The following is a 24,436-nucleotide window of genomic DNA, read 5'->3' as shown; positions in this document are numbered from 1 at the left end:
TGGTCCGATTCTGTCAATGCTGCTTAAAATGCATCTGATATTCAGCACAATCTGACACGCTGTATTTAAGTAAGGAATTAAGTTTCAAAGGTTAAAAGGTGAAAAAATGAGTTAATGAATGAATGAATGCTGTTCTATCTAACCTGCACATCCTGCTGTTCATCCTGCATATCAGTTTAAATGTCAGATGCAAAGGACAAACAAAAAAAATAATAATTATCTGCTCTCACCCCAGATAAGTTGATGTAATTGTGGGGCACGTAGGGTTTTGCCACACCTTCCAAAATGACCATCAATCCAGCTGTAATCCACTGAAATATAACACAACTAATGAAGGATTGGAACTGGACAGGCTTTGTTTTCCACAGTAGCCGCCCTTTCCAATATGCTTGCATCTGCACCGATACAGACACTTCCTGTCAGATCACGCATCTCTAATGAAAGCACATTTCTCATGACACATTAAAATACATTCCTGGTTGAGGGCCTCACAGAGTAGAGTACGGACATTATAAGAACTGTATTTTTAAACGAAGATCAAAATCACCGTCATTGGCAGAGCAACAGATCCGTCTGCTCTAATGGGAGCCTTAGAGAGACACCCGGGAAAGTTGGTAAGACATTAATGAGGTGCAGTTAAAAAGGTTGAGAACATGGAAACGATGGAACAAGACTCCTGTTAATTGTCATACTGTGGTGCTGCGGCAACTGACTTACATTTACTGTGCCGTTGAGTCTTACTCAAGTGTCCCTGTGTGCGGCGTAAACGAAACGAGCATGGTGACATGCCAGTGGCCCGGGTGGATGCTTCATCCTCTCATCTTACTCACTTGCCATGCAGTTTTTGATGAACTTTCAGTCACAGTGCACAGAGGGACGCAAGCAGACGTCTTTAGAAGAACATTTTTTTTTGGTCCCCTAAATTTTAATTACTGTTTTGCTAATTAGCTGAACTACTCCCACACATTTGCACAGGCCTACTAGCAACAGTAGATCTCCTCCCTAAGGTAGGCCTACACACACACACACACACACACACACACACACACACACACGAAGTGGGAATCACTTCTTTAAACCGAATCAAACAGATCTGTCTCCATGACAACTAAGCAAATCAAACCGATAATAAAAGTAAATACATATGAAAGTGCTATTAAAAAAGTTTAAAGTTGAATGGCTCAACAAAAAACGTTTTATTAGCTTTGCGTGTTTCTTCACCATTCTTTCTTCGCCCCAACCTACATTTCTGCTGTGTGGTTTTCATATTGTAAATTAAAGTGAAATTATATTAAAACATTTGAAGACTGGAAAAATATAATTGGGTATCGGAAACACTCCCGCGTACCTTGTCAGCAGTATTATAAATATATTCAAGCAAAAACACTGGTATGGTCCTTTAAGATCCACCACCGAAGAATATCAGTGCTGCTGTGTTTCAGTAAACACAGAATCATTATAATGGTCAGTGCAATATTCTGCTTAGATTTCATATAAGTGTCTAGCAGAGGTTTGCCAAGTTTTTTTCATATTGCTACACTTTAAATTATTAATGAGTCCAATGATCCAGCATTTCACCACCATCTCTAGTTTACATTGTGCACAGTAATCATTTTATCTACATATCTACATCTGCGTCCAGCATTTATCTGGGCCAGTTGGCATCAGCGAGGCTAAGATTTTTTTATTCCCGAGGGACATCTGGCCTAGAAAGTACTACCAACACGATTGCAGGCAACATACAGTAACATTCACACTAGACAACAGTGCAATTAAAAAAATCACACGGAGGTGCACAGGCGGCTACATTAGCACCAAACAGTCACAATCCAACAGCGGATCAGTGGGATCTGTGCCCAAACCGAAGAAGATCTTAGCAAAACAAAACCAAGCTGACTTCTTACTTAAATCTGCATAAAAGCATTTGTAATCACTTTAAACTTACTAGGAAAGAGCTCATTCAGCTATAAAATTACTTTGTTAGGAGTTCGGTGCCAAAGAAGCAACGTACGTGATGGCTCTCCTGCTTCATTCAGCCGACTGTCAGAACCATCTCTAAGGCGAAAGCAGATGTCTCTAGTTATCTGACCAGGCTCTCTGGGCAGCTGTATCCATTATCCATTCGCACTTTTTTTTATTATTTTTTTTTGCAGCCGATTACAAATCTCTCTACTGTGACAAAGCATTGCCTGTCAAGAGGATGATTCCATTGAGAGGCACTTCCTGCTATGAGAAGCACATTAATCTGATTAACCCACGCTAACTATTGCTGTTTGATACAGGGTCTTAAGGGTTCATGTCACTCTGCATTCATTTCTAACGGCATGACGAGCAGGTATTGGAAAATACGGTATTCTGAAGCAGTGGAAGCAGGTACTAATTAACTCAATTATGCAATTTGATGTCAGAATTGAAATTAATATGAACCAAATTAGCCCCTAAAACTTGGTAGCTTGCAGACACAGATGAATTGATCCATTCTGCAGACGTAATTTGTTCTTATTACCATGCTCACAACCATCAACCATTAAGATAAAGTGACTATCTTCTTGAAATCAAAACGCTGTTATTCCCACACAGCAAAGGTGTTTGAGTCAATAATAACCGTTTTATTTAAACATATTTGGAATCCAGTGACTATTTAGTTTCATATATTTGTATATTTAATTATAAAACCAATTCCTCTAAGAGCTGTGGAAGCAGGTTGCATCGATTAGGGCCTCTTTTAATTGCAGCAAGTGACATCACTCAGATGTCAGAATCATCACCCATTCAGTGGCATATCAACAGCTACAGGTTGTGCATATGTTTTGATTGCACAATAATTGACACAGCAATCATATAGGAAGGCAGAGCAGAAAATAAGTGCACAGCGGAAAGAGAATTTTGGGATGTCATTCACGAAGCTTTTCATCAGGCGTCTTTTCCAATCTTTAGCTGGGGGTACCGGCAGAAATAGATTCCTGTACCAAGCACAGAGCTTTTAATAGAGGCATCTCTGAGCTTAATCAAAGATACCAGGGAAACGGGGCACATCCACCTCATGCTACACTGTGAAGTCTTGGCGTAGAGTTAGTGTGAACTTCTTCATTTCAAAGCAGTTAAAGGGTTTGTATGTGACAACATATGTAAATGAGAGAAGCCTTCTGGCAGGTCCTAGAGCATGTGTGTGTGTTTGTGTGTCATATATATATATATATATATATATATATATATATATATATATATATATATATATATATATATATATATATATATATATATATATATATATATATATATATATATATATATATATATATATATATATATATATATATATATATATATATATATATATATATATATATATATATATATATATATATATATATATATATATATATATATATATATATATATATATATATATATATATATATATATATATAAAAGCAGGTATAGAGGAGTAAGTGAAGTGCTGTGTGCAGCTCTTTCAGCTCATTCAATCAATGGCTGAGATGGATAATAGCCTCCACAGAGACTTGCATCTTATATCCTGTCTCTCCCTACACCCACCTCAAATCCCCATCTCTGCACACTCTCCCCTCCCTCCGGCTCCATACGACAGAGCACAAGAGGATTTTGGGAAAGCACAGGGTAACGTGTGGAAGACCCAGAGAGCCTGTCCATCGCTGGCGGCCTCCATCCTGTCAACGAAGCTATCGGGGCTTCCTGGTCACAGCTGGTGCTCTAGGCCCACTGCCTCTATCAGAGTGGAGAAAATCCACTCCCTAAACTTAATTATGCAAGAGGTGTGAATTAACCATGAGGCTACCACACAGGGATGTATACACACTCACGCAAAATATTTAACCATACAACATAACAAGGCTATCTGTATGCTGGGGGCTTTGAGGGCTTTTTCCAGCAGTACACTGAAGAGCAGATCCATGCTGGTTGCAGCCTTATGACTGAAACGGAATATTGACCTTGAGGCCAGTCTAGTGACAATGAAATAGTGAATAAACAGGTGGGGAGCAACTTTGCCATCGTTGCGACATATTAGTTGCCCGTGAGCCTTAAAGAGCAAAAACAGCCATCTCGTGGGAGTCGAGACCGGAGCCAGAAGCAGAGCCGATATTCTCCCCATCTTTCTTCATGTCTGTCCCCCCATGATTCGTTCTCTCTCCCTCTCTCTGCCCTTTATTAATCATCCTTGGTTAGTGGGGCACAGACCATGGTGTTAAGAGCTCTAGGGAGTTTAGAGCCATGAAATACACGCAAGCACACACACACACTAATAGGTGCTGCACTCAAAAAAATAAATCATTTCAGGTCTGTTTTTTGCTTGTAAAGATTAAAATCAATACAATAATACTGAAATATATGGAAAGCTTTTAGGAATGACTACACCACATGCACACAAACAGACACTCTGCGAGTACAAATGGGCACAACTACAGCTGATGTTCAGGGATCCTGGCCTGAGGTCCTGGGACTCAGCTGCTGCTGCTGCTGCTGCTGCTCCTGATGTAACCTTTTGAACAGGCTCAGTTGTCATTTAGGCATTCCAGCTCCAGCATATTCTCTCCAATAAACACAAAACTTTCATTAATTTGCCTCCGAAGGCTTAACATGAGGGGGACAGGTTGGGTCCAAACCAGCACAGCAGCAGTAGCAGCAGCAGCAGCTTAAAGCCATTGAAGCTATTAAACCTCATTATGAGAGTGTTTAGATGTTGCAGCCAGCAGCATCCTTGGAGAGCTGGATGTGGAATGATGGGATGAGAGGATATAACACAGCGAGCCCTTCCAGCCACTGTGGCCCATGGGCAGCAGAGTAACCTGAATTATGGAGGATGTGATTAGGCCTTATTTCTATGCATGTAAGTGCACTTAGCCTTGAAGGCTCCAACTGGGCTATGTGCCACTGTTACCATTATCACTATTCGATCTCCCCGAGAAAGTGGTGAGAGAATTGGCCAATTAGATGTCAGGGGGCTGTAGGAGGTTTACAGCAAACGTATGGGATGTCCTTTAGAAAGTGTGCAGACACGTAGTGGTGGGTGGACATTGTTAAAGTATTCTGTTAAATTCTTCTTTTTATTCTGTTTTGCAAAGGTTTAGGAAACTTTAACTAAAATGTATGTATTACAAGGAGACATACACCCAATGTCATGGATGGATTGATAACTTAGTGTTTTGTTGCATGTGTCTTGTGATGAGCCCAGAGTGATGGTAATGGGCCAGTATTTCTGTTTATTCCTATACTACTGGCTGTGTTTACACTTGTAAGGGCTGCTGCGTTTATGGCACATATGAAAAACGTCCATCGGAAACACAGAGCTCAGCTGACAGAGCAGCAGCAGCAGTAGGGTAAACAGAAAAGTGGGGGACGCACCTGGTTTCACAGTCTTCAGACGAATCGGCTCCCGAAAGTGCCGTATGACAGCCAGCGTGTCGCGGTTTGTAAGTCCACTGACGGGCGTCCCGTTCACCTCCAGCAAAACGTCCCCGTAGTAGGGGAGCTTCCCGACATGGCACACCAGCACGTCCAGCTTCATCTGACCCAGGTAGGGGAACTGCCCCATCTCTGCTCCCCCCAGGATCTCCACCACGGAGCCAAAGTCCCCCAGGTTCCCCCATGACACCGCGCATTCCACCACTTTACTGGACCAGTGTTTCTTCTTCTTCAGGGTTCTGGACATGGCTACTCCCTTTTCGAAGAACTAACGATCCAGCTGCTTGCAGTCGCCTCGGTTTGCTTGTTGTTAAACGAGCGCGAAGTGGCGCGGCCTAATAAACCCTCCTGAGTTATTCTCCCGACCTGCTGGGGATTTCATCTTCTTGACACTTATGAGCCCGATTTCACCCGCGAATCCTCCGCCGAGATCCGTCATCCCACGGGTTTGTGCTCCTGTGTACGCACAGTTGCCTTGGTTGCAATAATTCCGAGCGCTCCCTGTGCGTAAAAACAGTAGAGTTGACAGCGGCGCGATGGTTAAAAAGGGAACAATTAAGGTTTTACCGCTACTCTGGAGCCACAACTGCGCATTACTTCGTCTCTGGATGAGCCTCCCGATGCCAAGTATTGAAAAACAAAACGTAAATAGAGAATTGCACTCACTCGGCGGCAGGTTTCGGAGTGTCTGTCGCTGAAATGTAGTGCGTCAACGAGAAATCCCTCATAGATCTGAGCTGGCTGGAAATAAACGAGCAGCAGCGATCAGCGGTGGGCGGTTTATGCAGTTACGTTCCAGCCGACGATGACTGGTCTGAGAGACATCTGCGAGCGTTTGTCTGCTACAGGTTTGAACACACCTGGCTCCGCCAAGAGAGATGTTGCCAAGACGCGAAACGCCCCTTTTACGCTCAGCGGGGGTTTAGGTGCTCACGCTGGCTCCATCCTCCGGTGGCCTGTGGAACTAAGTATTAAAATTTAGAACCGACGAGTGCAATTATGTTCACTGTATTTTTAGTTGATGTCTAAAATATCACCGATGTGATATTGTGTGTCTTTTAAAATTTGCAAGACGTGTCTTGCACATAAACCGGGGTGAGTGCATCAGAAGAGACAACGCACAGACAATATATATTCAGAAGTCGTAAATGTGAATATTATGCCTGATAATTTAACAACTAATTAAGAGTCTGTAAGTTTAATTTGTAAAGAGTAAGGAAATTCCGGCTGATCATAATTAATGTCCCCACAGCGCCACCTACTGACATTATCAGTGCGCTTCGCACAATTTCCTGCTCCAGTTCATTCGTCCCTGGGGTCTTTGATTGCTTACCTACATACCATTACGCATGGCCGCGTCGAGATGCATCTATCCACGCATGATCTACTGTATTTAAAACCACGATCGATTCGAGTCAGTCGTTATTATTCATCCCATTGTTATGTGCAGCATGGTCCCCGAGTGTTTACGGGCTACAGGACATCCAGTAGCCTTTGTTTCTGTCTATAGCACTGTGCTCATACATACATTATTACCCTGTAATTGGGTCTAGAGCTGTAAATCTGACATGCTGTTTAGAGGAAACTGTTCTCCCATCTACATGCAAAGCTTACTCATGGCCTGAACACTGTTTGTTTACTCATTATTTTTATCATTATTATTATTATCATCTGTGAATGAGACCACGGTTGCTACAACGTAATAAAAAAAGATCAACGTGATATTAAGTGTTATGACGTGGTGTTTAAGTGTAGCTGTGGAAGTTAATTGAACTTTGTAAATGTCACTTTATCTCCGGGGATATGTGGCCGCATTTCACAGCTTGTTATAAATGATGCACAGCTTGTTTTGGCCAAAACATCTCCAGCACACTGTGGTGGATTTTGACAATTTGGGCACGCTGACTCACATGACAGTGATATGTCAGCACCATGTAGTTGACTTAATTGAGTTTATAACTGGAAGCAGAGAACACACCTTCTGCAGTATTTATGAAGCAGCAGTAGTTTCTGCTCTCTGGGTGTGATGCAGTAGAAGTCTGTGTTCAAATACAGAGTTGCCACCATGAACACTGTGCTGAATTATTCATCAGCTTGTAGAGGATGATTAACAATGCTATCATGTCTTTGATGAGGACGTGAGAGGGGAGCGGAGAGGCAAACAAACTGCAGGCTTTAAAAGGCGGAAGCACTGTCGGATTCAACTCACATTCAGTGTTCCAAAAGAATTCAACTGGATTTACGAAGAGAGAACTTAAAAAGAAAAAAAAAATAGGTTTAGTTTTATTTTACTTGAAAGTCCAGAGTGCTGATGGACTTACAGTTTAAGGCTGATATTAGCTGGCTGTGTGATAGGTTGATATGAGTAAATCCAGATTACAGATGGCTGACTGTTTAAATCGTGACATTACATGCACACAAATCTCATATAAACTTATTAATGTAATCCTAGAAGAACAATCTTTTTTTGTTGCAGTTAGTACAGAAAAACCTCAACTTCTTGATTAATTAGCAGAAAAGTTAGTGCTTCCTTCATCATTTCAGTCAATTTAGTAAGTAAATATGTCAAACATCTGCTTGTTCCATGTTTTAAAATATGGGTTTTTAGTGCCTTACTTTGTTATACATCACTGCAACTTTAATATATTTGTGTTTAGCAATTTTTTGGCAAAAAACAAACAATTTAAATATGTCACATAAGCATATTGAAAATCGCAACAAGCTTTTTTCCCCTGAAATTTAACAGATTTAAAAAAAAAAAAAAAACTAATCAAGGAAGCAGATTAAATCGAATGGAAACGCACCATTTGTCCCTTAGAGAAGTGTTGAGAGGTACAATCTAAATCCCAACCAAATGATCAGAATCCATTTTTTTTTCTTGTTTTGTTTTTTTTTACTATTTGAGTAATTGCTACATAACAAAAAGACTATATAGACATGCTTTACAGAATGTACAGGTAAACCAAATACCATTGAAAAACAAAATGCAAACCAACAATACAAAAATGAAAGCAGCATTGGGTATTTCCAGAGAAGTTACTGCTTAACTTTGGTATGACAGGTCATAAAGGCCGTTCAGAGAATAAAACAATAAAAATGCACATTATATTGCGCTGTGATGGTAAAAAAAATATTGAACATTAAATCAATGCATGCCCCCAGGACATACAGCTCCATTAGTATGATTTATCACAGTATGTTTTTTCATTCTAATTTCTTTATCACTTGGGAGGGGCGTAAAATTGCCCCTGGGCAACAGTCAGAAAACGGCAAAAAAGTGTGTCAAAATACAGAAGGCTACAGAAAGACGAGTTGCTTTCAGATTAAGCTTTGGAAACATTATCACTTGGTCGGAGAAACCGGTTTGGGAATGTGCTGATTTGATAAGTTAAAAGGAAATAAAAGTAGAGAAATACGAGTTACTAATGAGGAATTGGAGATGTAGCGACACCATTTGACATATACATTTCTTATGGGTAATCTAAATGATGAAAACTATCAATAACTTGACTTCTTTTGTGGCATTACAAGGGAAGGGCGGCATCAAGCTACACCATCACACATGTACATTAACTTCTCGGCATTATTGAATGTTAGTGTCTGAACACAGTACCCTCAAACACAGTGTATCGCTACAAAATAGGGGGGAACAAATAGTTTCTTGGTCAAAAATAAAAAGCAGCAAGTAGCAGTAATGATTATCTTAAGTGAAGAAAAAATAAAAATAAAAAAACAGAAAACAAAAGAACACTTTCCAATATGGGAAGCAATCTGTTGTTAGTCTCCATATCCATGAAGAATGACTAATATACACAAATTTGCCAGTTTTCGATACACCTAGCTACAACAAAATCTGTCTTATACAACAAGTTTATATTGTTCTATTTTAAAGAGGTGTTGATTCAGGTTTAAAATGATTTGTGAGACTGTGATGCAGCAAGACTATGCTGCATTATACATAAAGTTATTTATCATAGCTTCATATTACACACACACACACACACACACACACACTCATTTTAAATAGGATGGCCAAAACATGAGAACCTCTTCACATAATGCGGTCTAGCCCTGCTCCACAACCCACTATGACCTAAATAGTTCTTACAGTTTCATTTAAGATCTGAGAAATTCTAACCTTATAAAAGTAGAATTGGTGGTGGAGCTGCTGTATTGGATCGCATTAAATTGAACAGGTGTACCTAATAAAGTGGCCACAAAGTGTGTATAGAAATGATGGATTTATTGCAGTGCTGTTGTATAACACTTACACTGCTGTAGTCAGGTGTACCAAATAAACCATAAGTAATTGTAATTTGCTAAATATGCTGAGCACACAAAAGCTCTGAAGGTGAAAACAAAGCCAACCACATCTGAGCTTCTTTGAAGTGCAATAATGCAGAGGATTTTTAAGAACAATGAATCGATGCTCTTACATGAGAGGCTTGTTCAAATCCTCAAAGCAATATTATTTTGTTCCTTAACCAACACGGAAAAAATGTCTAAACAACACTGGGGCTATAAGAGCTTAAAATAAATAAGTCGTGTTTTTTTAAATTACTGCAGCTTACGTCCCAAACCTCCTTGCAAACAGACTAGTAGGACATTGAATTTAATTGCTAACTAGCCTTATGTACACATACACACATAAAATAATACATTCTCGTTTTTCACAGTCCCAAGTGAAAACCTAGGCTTAATTATTATCTACAGATGGATTGTGAACTTTTTGAGAGGAAAACCGTGCTGATAATTCCTCACAATGTGAAACAACATGCAAACTGCATAATACAGTTTCCCACCATTAAATTAAGTGCCTGAAAGATACAAGTAGAAACTAATCAGTGCATACTGTATATCTAAACTAATGTCACCTGATTGAGGTTACTGAGAATGCTTGTTGACAAGGCCGTCAAATAGACAGCCATCAGAAGATAGCCAGCAAAACTATGATTGTCACATGTGCAAAGAATTGAATTCTCCCCAAACTGCTCATCTGTACAAAGACAGAAAATGAAGGAATTATCAATTGTTTTAGACTTGAATATTGAGTAAAGAAAATTGAATTGAATAAAGAAAATTGAATAAAGATATAGGATATATTCATATATATTCATAATATACACCACAGTCTCTGCAATTTGCATAACAGGATACTACGTAGTATAGAGTCAGTCAGAATAGCTGTGGTAATGTGAGACGTACCACCTCCAATCTGCTGGTCATGGTACTACACTTGCCACTCACTTAAAACCCTTCTCCCCACGTGGGGAGAGGTGCCTTCCAATTGTTTTTCAAAGTCATGTAGGCTGCTCCAACCTGGAACGATGAGACAACACTGCCAGTGTGCAGTGCACCGACATACAATTTCAGCCCCGTAGCAGCAGGGACAAAGGAGAGAGCTTGTGGAGACCCAACTGTGCGTTGGCGTTCTCTCACGGCAGCATCTGACATGGCTCTTTAAAGCATACATTCATATATTTCTCTAGACAGAGAACAAAGAAGAGTGGCAGATGTGATAGAGAGGGGTCCTGCAGAGATGGAGGTCACTTTTATCACTGGTCTAATTCTCCAGCCGGACACGGCAGTCTTTCCATACTGGATAATGTTAGCATGTCCTCTTGAGTGAAAGGGGAATGTAAACATACAAGAGAGCATCTTTGGCAGAATGTGAGGAGTTTCTTTGGAGGTAGTGGGTGGAGGGTGGAGTGATGCAGCAACAAACGGCAAAACGCGGGTGGAGTATTAGGACCTATGTGGGAGCAGGAGGCTGCAGAGGGTTAGTCCTAGAAGAGGCACTTCTGTGGTGCTGTGCACATTGGCTGGATAAACAGTCCAGCTCTGCTTTACTCTGGTCCTCTGCCCCGTTGGCAGTGGAAGTCAGAAGAGGTGTCCTGTGTATAGTCACTTGGTGCTGGGATGTTCCCAGTTGGGGATTTGAAGAAAGATGTTCCTCTTCACCCCAGAATGACCTGCTAACGGAGTCTGCAGAAGATGGGAAGAGACACAATACTTCACTTTAATCTCCACTAATTGATTCCCAACCACATTTAACCCTTACTCAGACAATTGATTTTTTTCCCCCCTGTCATTTATCAAGCAATTTGACCAAATTTGATTCCAGCTTCTGGAATTTGAGGATATACTGATTTGTTGATTGGATGCTTTTAATTTGTTTACCTTTGGATTTTGGATTGAAGGCTGGAAGAAAAAATAAATAATTAAAAACAGTTCTTGCCATGCTTCTACACATTTTTGTCTGTCCTATTCTCAACAGAGAATATCATATCATTTTAGCTATAGCCTGCAAATACACTGATAACCTGATCACCAGTCTCTATGCATTCAAACACACCACATCTGGAAGATCAATATTTGACCTCAGTGTTATATACTGTTGATAAATGCAGGGCAAGAGCAAATCTGTCTGAGCATTTGGCAGGTTTCTAACAGCCACAAAGGGGAGAGCTGTTTACGGATAACTTGCATTTTCCGTCTTATCAGCTGCAAGACTGTTAAATGTACCAAAACCCCTCAGCAGGTAGGTCATGATAGTTTGCACTTAGACTAAGAATGGTGTCATCATCTGGATTTAAAACGGTAAAACTAATTTCTGTTCCCAAGTCTCACCATTAGTGTAGTGCTCCCGGGGGGTGTGGCTGTTCAACCTTTTGTCATGAGAGGTGAGAAACACAGAGGAGTCATGGCTGCTAATGAGGCTTTCCAGTGCCCTGTCCCTGTGCTGGGAACGCTCCCTGAAGCTCTCCCTCAGACCTGGCAGTGTCTTGTCCAGTGGGTCATCCTCCCCGAGATAGGTGTAGGGGCAGTACTCCCTTGTGCGAGAGTAGATGTTGGCATTGTCGTAGCAGTCGGAGCAGATGACCAGTGGACCTGCACCCCCTGGCAAGGGAAGACAAGCATCTTGACACATGTTGCTGTCCACATGTTGGATTTTTAAAGCCATACCTCCACCGAGACATTTGTTCCGTGTGATGTTTGTTATGGTTCATCTGCTGTAATTAGCTCATTGCTAATTATTATTGTCAAAACAAATTACAAAAACGCCATATATTTACAGATTGAGGAGCATGAATTTAAAAAAAATCTTTTTCTTTTTATCTATTTTTCAGAGAACTATTTGAGACCTAAACTCATTTTTAGTTTTTTTATCATAGGAACTATTTTTATAGATTAGTAATTTTACTCTCTCTTGCTTTTTAAGCAATATCACAGTTGTCATGTATATATTCTTCACCCTGTAGAGCACGTAGAGCTACTTTTCATGTTCATGCTATATAAATATCCTCATTAGTTGTATGTTTCCAAACTGTAACTGTTAAAGCACTGCGACTAAAAATGAATTTTAACAAGATTAGTTGAGAGTTGAGTTCCATATGTCTCAAAGACAATAGAAAAAAATGCTAAAAAAGAAAAAAATATAGGCTGACTACTAGAAAAGTACAACAAACTCAACATGCTTGTGTGTAGATGACACTAACCTGGTGGGAGTCCAGCCAGTCCCTCATGGGGCTCTCCGGGGTGGAAGCTGCTATGACCGGAGAACAGAGAGCCCACCCTGCAGTGCAGCATGCCATTGCCCTCAGCTTCCACCTCACTGCTCGTGTCTCCATAACACATACCTAAGACACACATAATAATTAGTCTGTCTTATTTCATTGGGGAGAAAAAAACACTCATGAAAATGTCATATCAAAAGTGATTTGTATCAAATGTAGGACGAGCTATAGCAAATCTCTGCACATCTGATTTTCTGATCACATGAGTCTCTGTGATCCAAACTTCCAGACTATGTAGGAAGACGGTAATTTAATGGCCTTCAAGGCATAACTAACATCCGAGTCTTAAAACAGTGTTGTGATGACAGGACACTGGAAAAGTTTTGCTAAAACACACTGAGACAAGTGTGTTGCAAATATGTTCCAGCCGAGTTGTCAGTCAAAGCTACTTTATCCACTCACCGAGCAAATAGTGCTATATTCTATTAAAACAGAAAACTAATTATAAAAGCATATGCCTACTACCATGACACATTTTCTGGTTTGACAGCTGCTGGTGTTATTTCCTTATCCACTGTATGAGAGATGTTTCTAAGACGCTAATCAAATCGCAGAAAGACAAAGGATTTCCCAGTACAAGGCACAATATACTTTGTGGTATGATTAGTGAAAGACCTTTTTACTGGACCTTTTTAATGGGTTTAAGCTTCAAGGGACATGTTGTTTTATGCAGTTTTATGCTGATAATTGCAGAGATTAACTTACTTTGGAGTTCATTTATACGAATCTTTGGTGCTTCCATCACACGACAAATCCAAAGCTTGTTATACGACACGTAGCTTCGGATAATGATAATGGGTCTGCTTATATTTCCCTTTTTACCCTAAGAATACTGATTAACCACACATGGGAAACGTGTAAAACTAAAATCACCCACCGTCTGTACCTTTATGGATGTATCCATTGGACAGAGGTGGCATGAGCTGCTGGTGGCTGCCTGCCTCAGAGTTACTGTAGCCTTCCTGAGGCTCAGACAAAGTTCCCTGGGAGGACAGGTAGCTAGGGATGTCTGCTGGCAAATTCAGCTCATCTGTAACAGACACAAATATTTTGTGACATGAGTTCTTTGAAACAGGCTAAGTGTTGTCCACACAGACAATTCCAAACACTCATCTGTTGTCAGTAAACCTTACAAGATGACATTTCATATCACAGATTGTTTTGTGTGTCTAAACAACTTACCCGTGTTGGTAATACTGTAGTCCTCACTCTTCCTGCGCATGTGATAGATGACAAAGACCCACACCAGTGAGGTTCCAACCACACAGCACACAACCACAATTACCACAATGCCCACAGTAGTCCAGCCATCCTGGTCATACCCTGCACCAGTATCACAGTTTGGTGATGGTGACACGCTCAGATAGATGTGGCCTCGCTCTGTTCCCAGAGTATTAGACATGACGCATGTGTATTTGCCAGCATCAGCAGGACCAGCATCTACAATAATAAGGAGCTGGTTTGCAGCAGCAAAGAAGTGGCGTTCTGTGAGCACTAGAGGGCCATCATCTTTGGTCCAGTTGAGTCTGGGTGCTGGGCTTCCTCCGGCAATACACTGAAGCACAGCGGTTTCACCACTTGCCACTGTTCTGTCTTCCAGTGGCCGAATAAAGGAGGGAGTTTCTGCAAGAGGATTAATTGTTTTTTTTAAATAATAAATACAAAAATAGCCCAGTAGCATTTAGGCAAAACTGTGTAGATGGACGTCTATGACAACAGGTTGATAGAAAAACAATCTCTCTTTAGTACTAATGTGGAAACTTTAATCTCAAACTCCCTTTTTAGCTTAGTCACTGATCACATACCAGGTCATAGCTTAATTCAAACCTCAGAAGAATATTCATTAAGAAGAGATATTTACTTATCCTCCATGGCCAGGTAATATGGCTTACGTGTATTTAGTCATAAGATGATACACCCGTTTGTTTAATGAACCACATAATGAATCAATTCAAGCAGAATTAATCAGACAAAATGAACCAGTAACACAACATCAGTGATCAGTTCCTCTTATCAGGTGATTGACTCACCCAGGACTGTGAGAGTAGCATTTGCAGACAGGCTACCAGCTGCATTTTGAGCCGTGCAGCTGTATACTCCCATGTCTTCTGGCTTCACATTAGCAATAAAAAAGATGTCGTCTTCTGCCATCACATGCATCCTGCGCTCCCGTGCAGCAGGGAAGTCCGTGCCTCCATCCTTCTGCCAAGCAATCTGGGGTGATGGATGGCCCTCAGCAGCACACTCCAGCCTGGCCATAGTCCCAGTGCGGATTGTTAGATCCATGGGAGTCTTAAGAAAAGATGGCAGTTCTAAAAGATAAAACACAGAAAGTGGGTGGGACAGAGAAGTAGAGACAGAACTGTGTCAGGCTGTGATCAAACAGCAGTAGCAAACACTACTCAAAATAATCGTATTCCTTTAAAAAGGGGAAACATCCTTACCATTTACAGTAAGCCTTGCCCTGTTGGAGTAATTGGAGCCAAAGTGATTGGAGACCACACACTGGTACCGCCCCTCATCAGTGAAGTTGACATTGAGAAGGTGAAGCATAGTGGTGTAGATCAGCTCTCCTTCCTGGTACTGGGCGTAGTTTTGCACTTCTGCATCATACAGCACTTCCCCATCCTTCCGCCAAGCTGTAGTCATTGGTGAATCACTGCTACTGGAGGCAATGCAGTTTAGAGTCACATTGTTTCCCCGCAGAGCTACAGATGTCTCTGGGTGAGTTGTGATCTGAGGCTTGGGGAAATCATCTGTAAGTTGTGGGGGGCAAAACAGAAAGTTAAAAACTTAGCATTTTCTGTTTGTGTTTTGTATTTGTTCCGAGGACATCTTAGCTGAATTTTAACAGTCAAGAGTTCAATATGATGTGTGCAAATCCAAGAAAAATACTGTCGTGACACAGAAATCTATTAGGACTTTTTTTTATCACTGTTCATGAAATTTAAGTAAAAAAAAGATAAAGACCATTTCATGGATTACACTAGCCACAATTTTCACAGCTCTGTGCCATCTAAATAGTATCTACGTTAGGGGATAGGGTCTAGGGATTGGGAACATAAAAAATAAATAAATAAAATTTAAAAAAAAAGGAACTGACCACAAACAAACTCTCCCAGGTTGATGGACTGGACGTGGCGACCAAGTAGACTGGTTGGATGAGCACACACAGCAGAGACAGATTCATGGAATTGGTTGTCATTCAGCCAAGGCCCCAACCACTGCATGTGGCAGTCACACAGGAGACTGCTAGTGTTCAGGACACTGACGAGAAAAATTTAGTTAATTAAATAAAGCATGACAGTCATTAGTTGTAATCATTAAAAGTACTGTACGGATAAATATGGAAGCAATGAGCATACCTTACCAAATGAACCTAAAATGTTGGCTTAGCAAAATTTAGACCTAACAGTTAGGAAATTAGTTTATGATTTCACCTTTTAGAAACACTAACCTGTTTTACGTGTTTAAAATAAAAGGTTCAATTGACCTTAATTGGTTTAAAGAGGCCCAATATATAGTTAATCGTAATTGTTATGATTATTTAATTATTTTCATTTAGCAGTCTTCAAGGCATAACCACTATACAAGTCTTAAACCAGTGTTGTGATGACAGGAAACATGACTCACTGCTTTAAAAACTATCCCCAGAAGCCTGTTTAATGTATTTTCTCCTAAAATAAATCTAAGTGTCAAGGGTGTTGCCCACATGTTCCACTAGCTAACGCATCAGTCAAAGCCACTTCATTCCCACAACAAGCAAATGATGCTCTATACTATTAAAGCAGCATGAGTTTGGTATGAGTTTTTTCAATGGATGCAATTTCTATCTGGGCTAGGGACTGGTGCCAAGGTGGCCCTTGGTGGCTGGGCGGGGCCACACGTGGCGCGTTGGGATTCGAACCCACTGCCTTCTGGAACCCAACCCAATGCTCTAGCACTGATCCACCAGGCCCCCTACAAGGATAGGAATACTGTTATTATCTGGGTTTGAAAGCTGCTGGTGTATTTGATAAACACTGCTTGAGAAACATTCCTAAGATGGGCTGATCAAAACTTCAGAAATGCTAAGGACTTAACATATTCAAGTGTTTCCTGACGGGCAGGAAAAATGGATTGGAGCTGTCAGTACTAAAGGCATGTTGCAACAACTCAAAAGCTTATTTAGAAATATTGTCACATTGCACCAGTATGTTTGGGCAAGAAGATGTTAACAATAATAACACAGGTAAAAGCTGGCTTCCAAATGATCTTATGAGTACTGTAAGATTTTTTTGTGTGTACTCACAAAACTTTCAGCTTCAAATGGGACAACGCTTCAGGGTGTATCGACATGATGCCATTCTTGCTGAGGTCCCTGCAGAGGGACAAAATGTGGATTACACACACCTGTGATGTGATTTGATCAAAATCGCACTCCAATTCACAAGCACAAGACAACAACATAGCACAGTGGTAATAAACCTTTCTGCTATCTTTAATCGTTAAACAATAATACAAAGCCCACTGAGACAAGTACAGTTTTGTGGAGAAAATGGATCGGGCTGTGGCTTTACTCACAAGTGCTCCAGCTCCTCCAGGCCCTCAAATGCTTTTTTAGTGATTGATTTGATTTTGTTCTGCTGCAGAATTCTGGAAAATATTTTACATATTGTTCAGTAAAACAGTTGTCACAAGATCTGCTCCTGGCTCACATTTTGCTGCACAGTTTGTTGGCAGCTTTTGTTAGGCTATATTGAAACATCTGACAAAAATCTTCATTAAGAACACTGATGCAGAATTTAACTTTAATGTCCAAGTGTGCTAGATGACTCATTTTGCATAAAACTGACATATAATAACTTAACGTGTTCTCACAGTGTGTTGAGTTTCTTCATTCCCACAAACAAACCAACGGAGTCTTCAATGGCCCAGGAAATTTCATTATTGCAGATATCTCTGAAAAACAAAGAGTCACAGATATTAGGCTCAATACACTCCATACAGCCTAAACATCTAAAGCATTTTACTGTCGAGTCCACAAAGATGGCACATTATCTCCACTACGATTGTCAGTGGAGCTGACTCTCAGTTAAGAGACTAACAATCTGAGACACAATACTTCCACAGTGTCACAGTTCACAGCCCCTGCTGTTCTGAGGAGGGAAAATTAATTGGCTCTGTTTAGCAATGGGACAGTTCATGGGTCCCTTGGAAAACCAGAGAGACCTTGTGTTTACAGGATGGGTCATGGGCTCTTTTGTTTCTCTTCATCATGCCTCGCCACCTCTGAAAGGACTTTGGCACTCTCCAATTCCCCTCTCCCATGAAAGCTCCCAGGATGATCAACCTCCCAAATATGACCCCTTTCTTGTTGCAGCTCAGTGGTTTAAGCTGAATTCAGTGTGGCAAATAATGAGTTCACAGCTTCCTCTCCTCTCAACATACCTCACAAATAAATGTGTGATGAAAAAGACACACTTGCCTAATTAGACTGATATTCTGGATCTTTGCTAATCTATATTTACCGAAAGCACATATAGCACATATCCATTGGAAATGGATGAAAGCACCTTAGTTTTACCAGATATGAACACACTTGTGCATTTAGTGTGGAAGATATGTTTGTGGCATACATGGCATAAAGGATATGACAAACATATGACTCACAAACAGAATAGTGCTTAATAATGTAGTGGAATTCAACCTCCAAAGACTGTTCCCAACTAAGTCAAAGCTGCTTTGTTATTTGTTCAGAGCTCAGCAGACAGTGTTGAGCATATTGTATGTTGATACTTTTAATCCCTGCTTGATGAAATATTAAAAAGTAAACAAATCAAATCGTAGCACAATAGGAATGTTGCCTCACCCAAAATGACAAAGATCCCAACAACCTTCAAATCTGTTTCAAATGTACCTCTGTTTTAAATTACATGAACTCAGTTCTTACAGTCCACTCAAGTAGAGCATGGAGACTTCTTCTCCATTAAGGTAATACAACTTTTTTTTATAGATAATTCCTTATTTCAGCTGTTTTGAAGTCGGCAGCGAACAGCAGAGGGAAACAAAACAAGACAACAGAATGCTAAAAGGTAACAAACTGAGTGGGTTAATCTAAGGCTAAACAGGTAATTAATAAAGAACAGTAATGCATTGCAATAAAGACTACTCAGTAATAGAGGATGCAGACTTAAAACTCTGGCAATTTCTACAATTACTTCTTAGAACTAGTTAGGATTACTCTGGGAATGTGCTCATGGCAAGACTAGAACTACGCAGGGAGAGTGAAACAAACACAGACCTACTGTAGTCAGCAGCCTTCATGAGAATGCACAGAGCCAAGAACAAGTAAAGACATTGGTCATATTTTGGATGCTTGGCTTTATTACACTTGTTCGAGCAAAAAAGAACATACTTATGACTAATTTCTATAAGGCCTGGCACTTACAGTGTACGAAGACTTGCCAGGCCACTGAAGACTCCCTCTGCCAGATGGCTGATTGAGTTCTCGGCCAGGTTCAGGCTCTCCAGGAAACCTAATCCTTGGAAAGCTGTCTCTTCAAGTCTAGTCAGATGATTGGATGACAAGTCCCTGCACAAAACAACCAAATTATGATTAGTTCATACCATCTCCTTATTCAATAGTCTTGTATGTTAATGTAACTTCACATTGAACAACAAAACTTCAAAATGACCTTTTTTGTTGTTTTACAAAAGTATACAATACTTTCACCAGAGGCAATACAATTCGAAATCAGGTCTAGATACCCCACAGTCCTGTAGCAAGATAGCAACAATTCTTCAGAGTACACAGAATGGGTTTTACAGCCTGGGGCTTAAGAAAGAAAATGGGGATTCTTAGCTGTAGTGGGACTTAGTTATGAAGCGAACACACGCACAATTCCTCCAGCTTTTGGCAAAACTCCCAGGCATCTGGCCGGATGATGCCAACAGCATTCTGGCTGACCCGCAGGATACGCAGCATGCGAAGGCCATACAACCATCCTTTGTTGACCTCAGTTAGGTTGTTGTGTTCTAGCTCTCTGGGACACAGATGTGGCAAAAAGATGGCATTAATAATAAGAATTTCAATGTGTAAATGGATTTCTTCATAACAACAACAACTTAACTGTCCAGGATTGCACCATAAGCATTCACAAAGTCTCCAGACATATAAAGAAGTTTGAAAAATACATAGGATAAGATTTCTGTACCCAACTCTGCCTGTGTTTGTGTATTTAAAGATGTCTTTGTAGCTAACTTTAAAAGATTTTCACAAGTGCTAATGGACACACTATTAAATGTCACTTTAAAGAAGCATCAATAATTCTGTACTCACAGCTCTTCCATATTGTTAAGTCCAAAAAAGGCCCCATCCATGAGCTTAGTGATGCCATTCCTTTGCATCTTTAGTGACTTCAGCGAGTCCATCCCTTTGAATGTCAGACTGTCCACTATCTTGATCTTGTTACGCTTCATTTCACTAGAAAAATAAACAAGCAAAATAATTCATAGTTCTAATTTATTTACTGTAAATCCAGCCCAGCAACTAAAGAGTTGTTTAAACTGAATTAAAATCCACAGGTTTGTCTTTCAACTGCTAAATTCTAAGCTTTTCTGACTATTTTCAGCTTTGCACTCAAAATGTATCACACTCTACTTACAGGAACTGAAGTTGTGGAAGTTTGAAGACTTTGGTTGGTAGCACAGCTAATCTGTTCCTGTTCAGCTTCAGCACCAGCAGGGAGCTGGAGATGTTGTCAAAGCAGCCAGGCTCAAAGACGCTGATCTTGTTATTACTCAAATTCCTGTGAGATAAAGGAGCAGAAAAAGTAGAGCCAATATGAAGAGAGAGAGTGATTTTTGCTTCATACCTACACCTACTACTGTGTACATAAATATTCAACGGAGAATGGATAGCAAACTCTAACACGATGCTTCATTGTGAACAGAACATCTTCCGTCTTCTCACACCATAGTTGATATTTTATAATTACCTTTCTTTATGAAAACAAGAGGGGGATTTTATGCTTACAAATATTTCAGCTGCATGGAGGGGAAAGATCCAACCTTGAGCTCGGAGATGTAGTTAGATGTCAGATCTAGGGTTTCCAAGGAAGTGTAAGGATGCAGGTGATGCATCAACAGCTCGGAGATCCGATTGTGGACTCTTAAACATAAACACATTATCTGGATTAGTCTTCAAAGTCATAATGACACTGACTACAAAGACAAGCTATGTTTATGGTAAATTTAGAGCATATTAACATGAGAAAACACTCAAGACTGTTGGCTTGTTACTGTGAACCCTTATGATAAACAAATGATAATGTAAAAATAGTACCTTACCAATGTTTGAGCATCAGTATATCCATATAAAACACATAATAGATTGAATGCTTAAAATAAAGCCTTGTCACTTTTGTTACTGAATTGTTTAACACTCATTATTTTCTTGGATGTAGCAAGTAAAAAAATGACATGCTGTGAAAAATAAAAATGCAAAATGTTCCAAAATGTTAAAATTGTATATTTTTAATATTAAAGAAGTGTTTATTAATAAAACAATATTGGTTTATTTCTACTATTGTTTTTGTGATAACAAGAGGGAATTGAGTACTTACAATGACAATGAGGTGATGTTTGAGGAAACATCTCCAAGAAAGGGAACAACAGCAAGTTCATTGTGATTCATGTTTCTGGAATAAAATTTAATGGAAAATGATTGTGTTTTAAAAACATCTGCTGTAACATGATAGAAATGCATAAAGGCTAACTTGCAATGCCTCAGATGAAGGAATAAACTAAGTAACGACAAAGTAAATGGATAGATTTTTTTACGCAATTTACTCAGGTCCACCATGCCTTGATAATTCCATTATGATGCCAGTTTATTAGATACATTAACCAAAGCTATTGCAGTCCAGCAAAGCATTAAATGCGATCTTCATGAAAGGAGGCTATAATATTCACGTTTGTTTAAACAGTCTTAGAGAAATTAGAATGAGCTTCTTATTATTTGTGGTGACATAAATTTGAATGATATTGACCTCTTTTCTAAATATTATGATACTGAAAACCTAGATCATAATCTCTGCTTCTGAATTGTTGTTATTCTCACTGTCCATACTTTCGATGTGCTATGTACACATCAAATCTACTGCATATCTGTAAATCCTGGAGAAGGGATCCGTCCTCAGTTGCGCTACCTGAGGTTTCTTTTTTTAAACCCTATTTAGGGGTTTTTATCCAGTAAATTAGTTTAAAGAGGGATGGAGTTACATTTTGCATATTGTGTTCTAAAGCCCCTGGAGGCAATTTTGTGTTACTGTGCTGTATAAATACATTAAGATATAAATAATGGAAATACAAAGTTTTGGCACCACAAACTGAAACCTACAGATTGAGCACAAATGTCACTTGACACTAAAACCGTTTTAACAAAGCCATAAACAGTATAACCCTCTTAAAGCTAGGACAACAGGGACAGTTTTATTAGCTTAGCTGATGCAGGTGTATCCAAGAAGCTGGCAACTAAACAGAAATTCTGTTATTCATATACCATGTCAAAGTTTACACTGTGAATAGGTTAATATTTTGGCGTGTGATCGTCGTTCTACATTCCTACGATTGTGTTCAATATTAAAACAAGGACAATATGGAATTTGTCTATGTCCTATAATACAGCTGGAAAGAAAGATAAAAGAAAATAAAGAAGAAAAATAAAAGGTCCAGTGGCTAAAGTCTAACTCTAAATGGGACTTTGTAGTATGATGCTGTGTCCCCTTTGGTTGAGGACCAAATCAGGGCTGTGGATTCAGTGTAGGTTAAACACGTTTACGTCTTACTGCTTGTGTACTCACACTTGGGTTATCCCATCAGGTAGGTCGAGGGGAGCCGTCGACAGCCTTTTCCTGTTGCAGTCCAGAATTTGGACCCCATCCTGTCCTTTTGTACACGAGCACGGAGCAGGACAAGACTCAAGGGCCCAGGCACTCAAACTCAGCAGCATGAAGACAAGGGCCGAAGGAATGGGCCAACCCTCCGCCATTTTAAATGTCTTCCTACTGAAGGCTACGTAGCTACGTGGCTAACTCGCTAAAGTGGTACGTTAACAGTTACGAAATCACCGTCAAAATGTTCATGCAATTTGATATCAGTCAAACAACCACATGCTTCGGGTTTATAGTGTCATGATTCCAGGGGGAAGTGTAAAATCGTTTGTTTTCCAACTTGCGTGAAGCATCTCAGCAAAGGTTTGTCCCCTTCTTCCCAGTGCCTGGAATTCCTTCCGCTTCAATCTGGACACCGTCCTAGAGCGGCTAATGCTAGCTCACCGCTGAGCAGATTTAGTCCAGAAATACGCCACTTTTCAGCGGCCGACATCAGGTTAAACCCACGTTGTGCAGGGGTTTAGATACAGTGAACTAAGTGAAATGTTATCGTCACGTAACCCGGAGAGTTTAAAACACAAAACAATGATCTCCGTCTTTCTGTCCTGAAAGAACAACAAAGCGAGTGGAGTTGATGACATAGGATCCCTCTAGAACCCGCCCCTTTCCAGCAAGTTCAACGTTATTCTATTGGTCGAGATTCCAGCCTGTCAAATATATGCTCAAATTTGATTGGATATCAGTCCAAGGGATTTATGTGGTCTCTACTGTACACAATGAAAAGTTCTGTGTAGAACTGCTCTAGTATGATTTAGTATTTCACTTTAGTGAGATTAATACAGGTGTCTTTCATTTGATGTCTATTGAGTGTCAATATGTATTTTAATATTTTGTATTATATTGCCTACATATGGCTATGTCAGGTTAATTTCACATCAGAAAGCGTTTCTATTTTAATCCCCATTTAAGACAGCAAACCCACAATCCTGATCTACAATCCAGATTACTACAAGCCTGAAAAGCAGTAGTATACAAAAAGATCGTGCCTGGAGGCTTTGAGTTTATCAGTCTTAGAAGTGAAAATGATACTAAGTAGAGCAAATACCGAAACACAAAGTAACATTGCTCATGGTGGGAAGACTTTACATCAGTTTAGCCTAACAACTAAATAAAATCAGTCACATACAGTACATAAAATGAACATTAATAAAAATGCATTACGATAAAAGTAAAAGCAGGCGAAATAAAAACGGATAAGGCCTAAACATATTTTAAAAAAAGATATATTAGAGTTTGTTTTTTAGAAGATGTGGCTTGCCATTTCATTCGTTACTGAATCAAATATGATGTTGTACTATTCTAGAAATTACCCATGTGCTAAATTAAATTAAAACAATGTTTTATTTCTCTTCTCTGTGTTAAAAAAAAAGTTTCAAGTCACTGTCACTGGGCGAACACCTTGCGGAGGCTCCGCTCCGCACTCCGCAAAACAGAGGCATCACCTTGTCAGTCAGCAGCCACTCCCTGCACCCTTTCATTTAT

The 24,436-nt window shown here is 39.9% G+C and overlaps 2 protein-coding genes across 8 annotated transcripts in view; both read right to left on the bottom strand.

The window, feature by feature from the left end:
• LOC137127056 (novel protein similar to human membrane-associated guanylate kinase-related (MAGI-3) (MAGI-3)) overlaps positions 1-7,060 on the bottom strand; it is a 114,514-nt gene extending 107,454 nt beyond the window's left edge. Inside the window, exons 1-2 of one of the 5 annotated variants that reach the window (XM_067503415.1) lie at positions 6,109-7,053; positions 5,383-5,943 (exon numbers count right to left, since the gene is read on the bottom strand). In XM_067503415.1, coding sequence (XP_067359516.1) covers positions 5,383-5,689 — 307 coding nt within the window. In that variant the 5' untranslated portion in view covers positions 5,690-5,943; positions 6,109-7,053. Of the gene's footprint in view, positions 1-5,382 lie in introns of all 5 variants that reach the window. The other 4 variants (XM_067503419.1, XM_067503420.1, XM_067503417.1 and 1 more) reach the window with 4 other exon arrangements.
• Positions 7,061-8,310: 1,250 nt separating this feature from the next.
• Positions 8,311-23,553, bottom strand: lrig2 (leucine-rich repeats and immunoglobulin-like domains 2). Of its 3 annotated transcripts, none has more exons than XM_067503421.1 (19): positions 22,865-23,553; positions 21,626-21,700; positions 21,037-21,171; positions 20,666-20,809; positions 20,341-20,484; positions 19,901-20,044; positions 19,450-19,593; positions 17,880-17,960; positions 17,583-17,654; positions 17,311-17,379; positions 16,123-16,286; positions 15,464-15,775; positions 15,050-15,331; positions 14,202-14,642; positions 13,897-14,049; positions 12,942-13,082; positions 12,073-12,342; positions 11,623-11,643; positions 8,311-11,427 (listed from the first exon to the last, which is right to left on the bottom strand). In XM_067503421.1, the coding sequence occupies exons 1-19, from the start codon at positions 23,050-23,052 to the stop codon at positions 11,195-11,197; spliced, it is 3,213 nt and encodes a 1,070-aa protein (XP_067359522.1). In that variant the 5' UTR covers positions 23,053-23,553; the 3' UTR covers positions 8,311-11,194. The 3 variants fall into 3 exon arrangements, with proteins under 3 accessions (XP_067359522.1, XP_067359524.1, XP_067359525.1); XM_067503423.1 differs by having other exon boundaries at positions 13,906-14,049; XM_067503424.1 differs by lacking the exon at positions 11,623-11,643 and having other exon boundaries at positions 22,865-23,552.
• Positions 23,554-24,436: the final 883 nt, after the last annotated feature.

This window comes from Channa argus, chromosome 5 (assembly GCF_033026475.1).
Source record: "Channa argus isolate prfri chromosome 5, Channa argus male v1.0, whole genome shotgun sequence".
In the NCBI taxonomy this organism is placed as follows: domain Eukaryota; kingdom Metazoa; phylum Chordata; class Actinopteri; order Anabantiformes; family Channidae; genus Channa; species Channa argus.
Note: the sequence above shows the minus strand (reverse complement) of the source record. Positions and strands in the feature narration are given on the sequence as shown.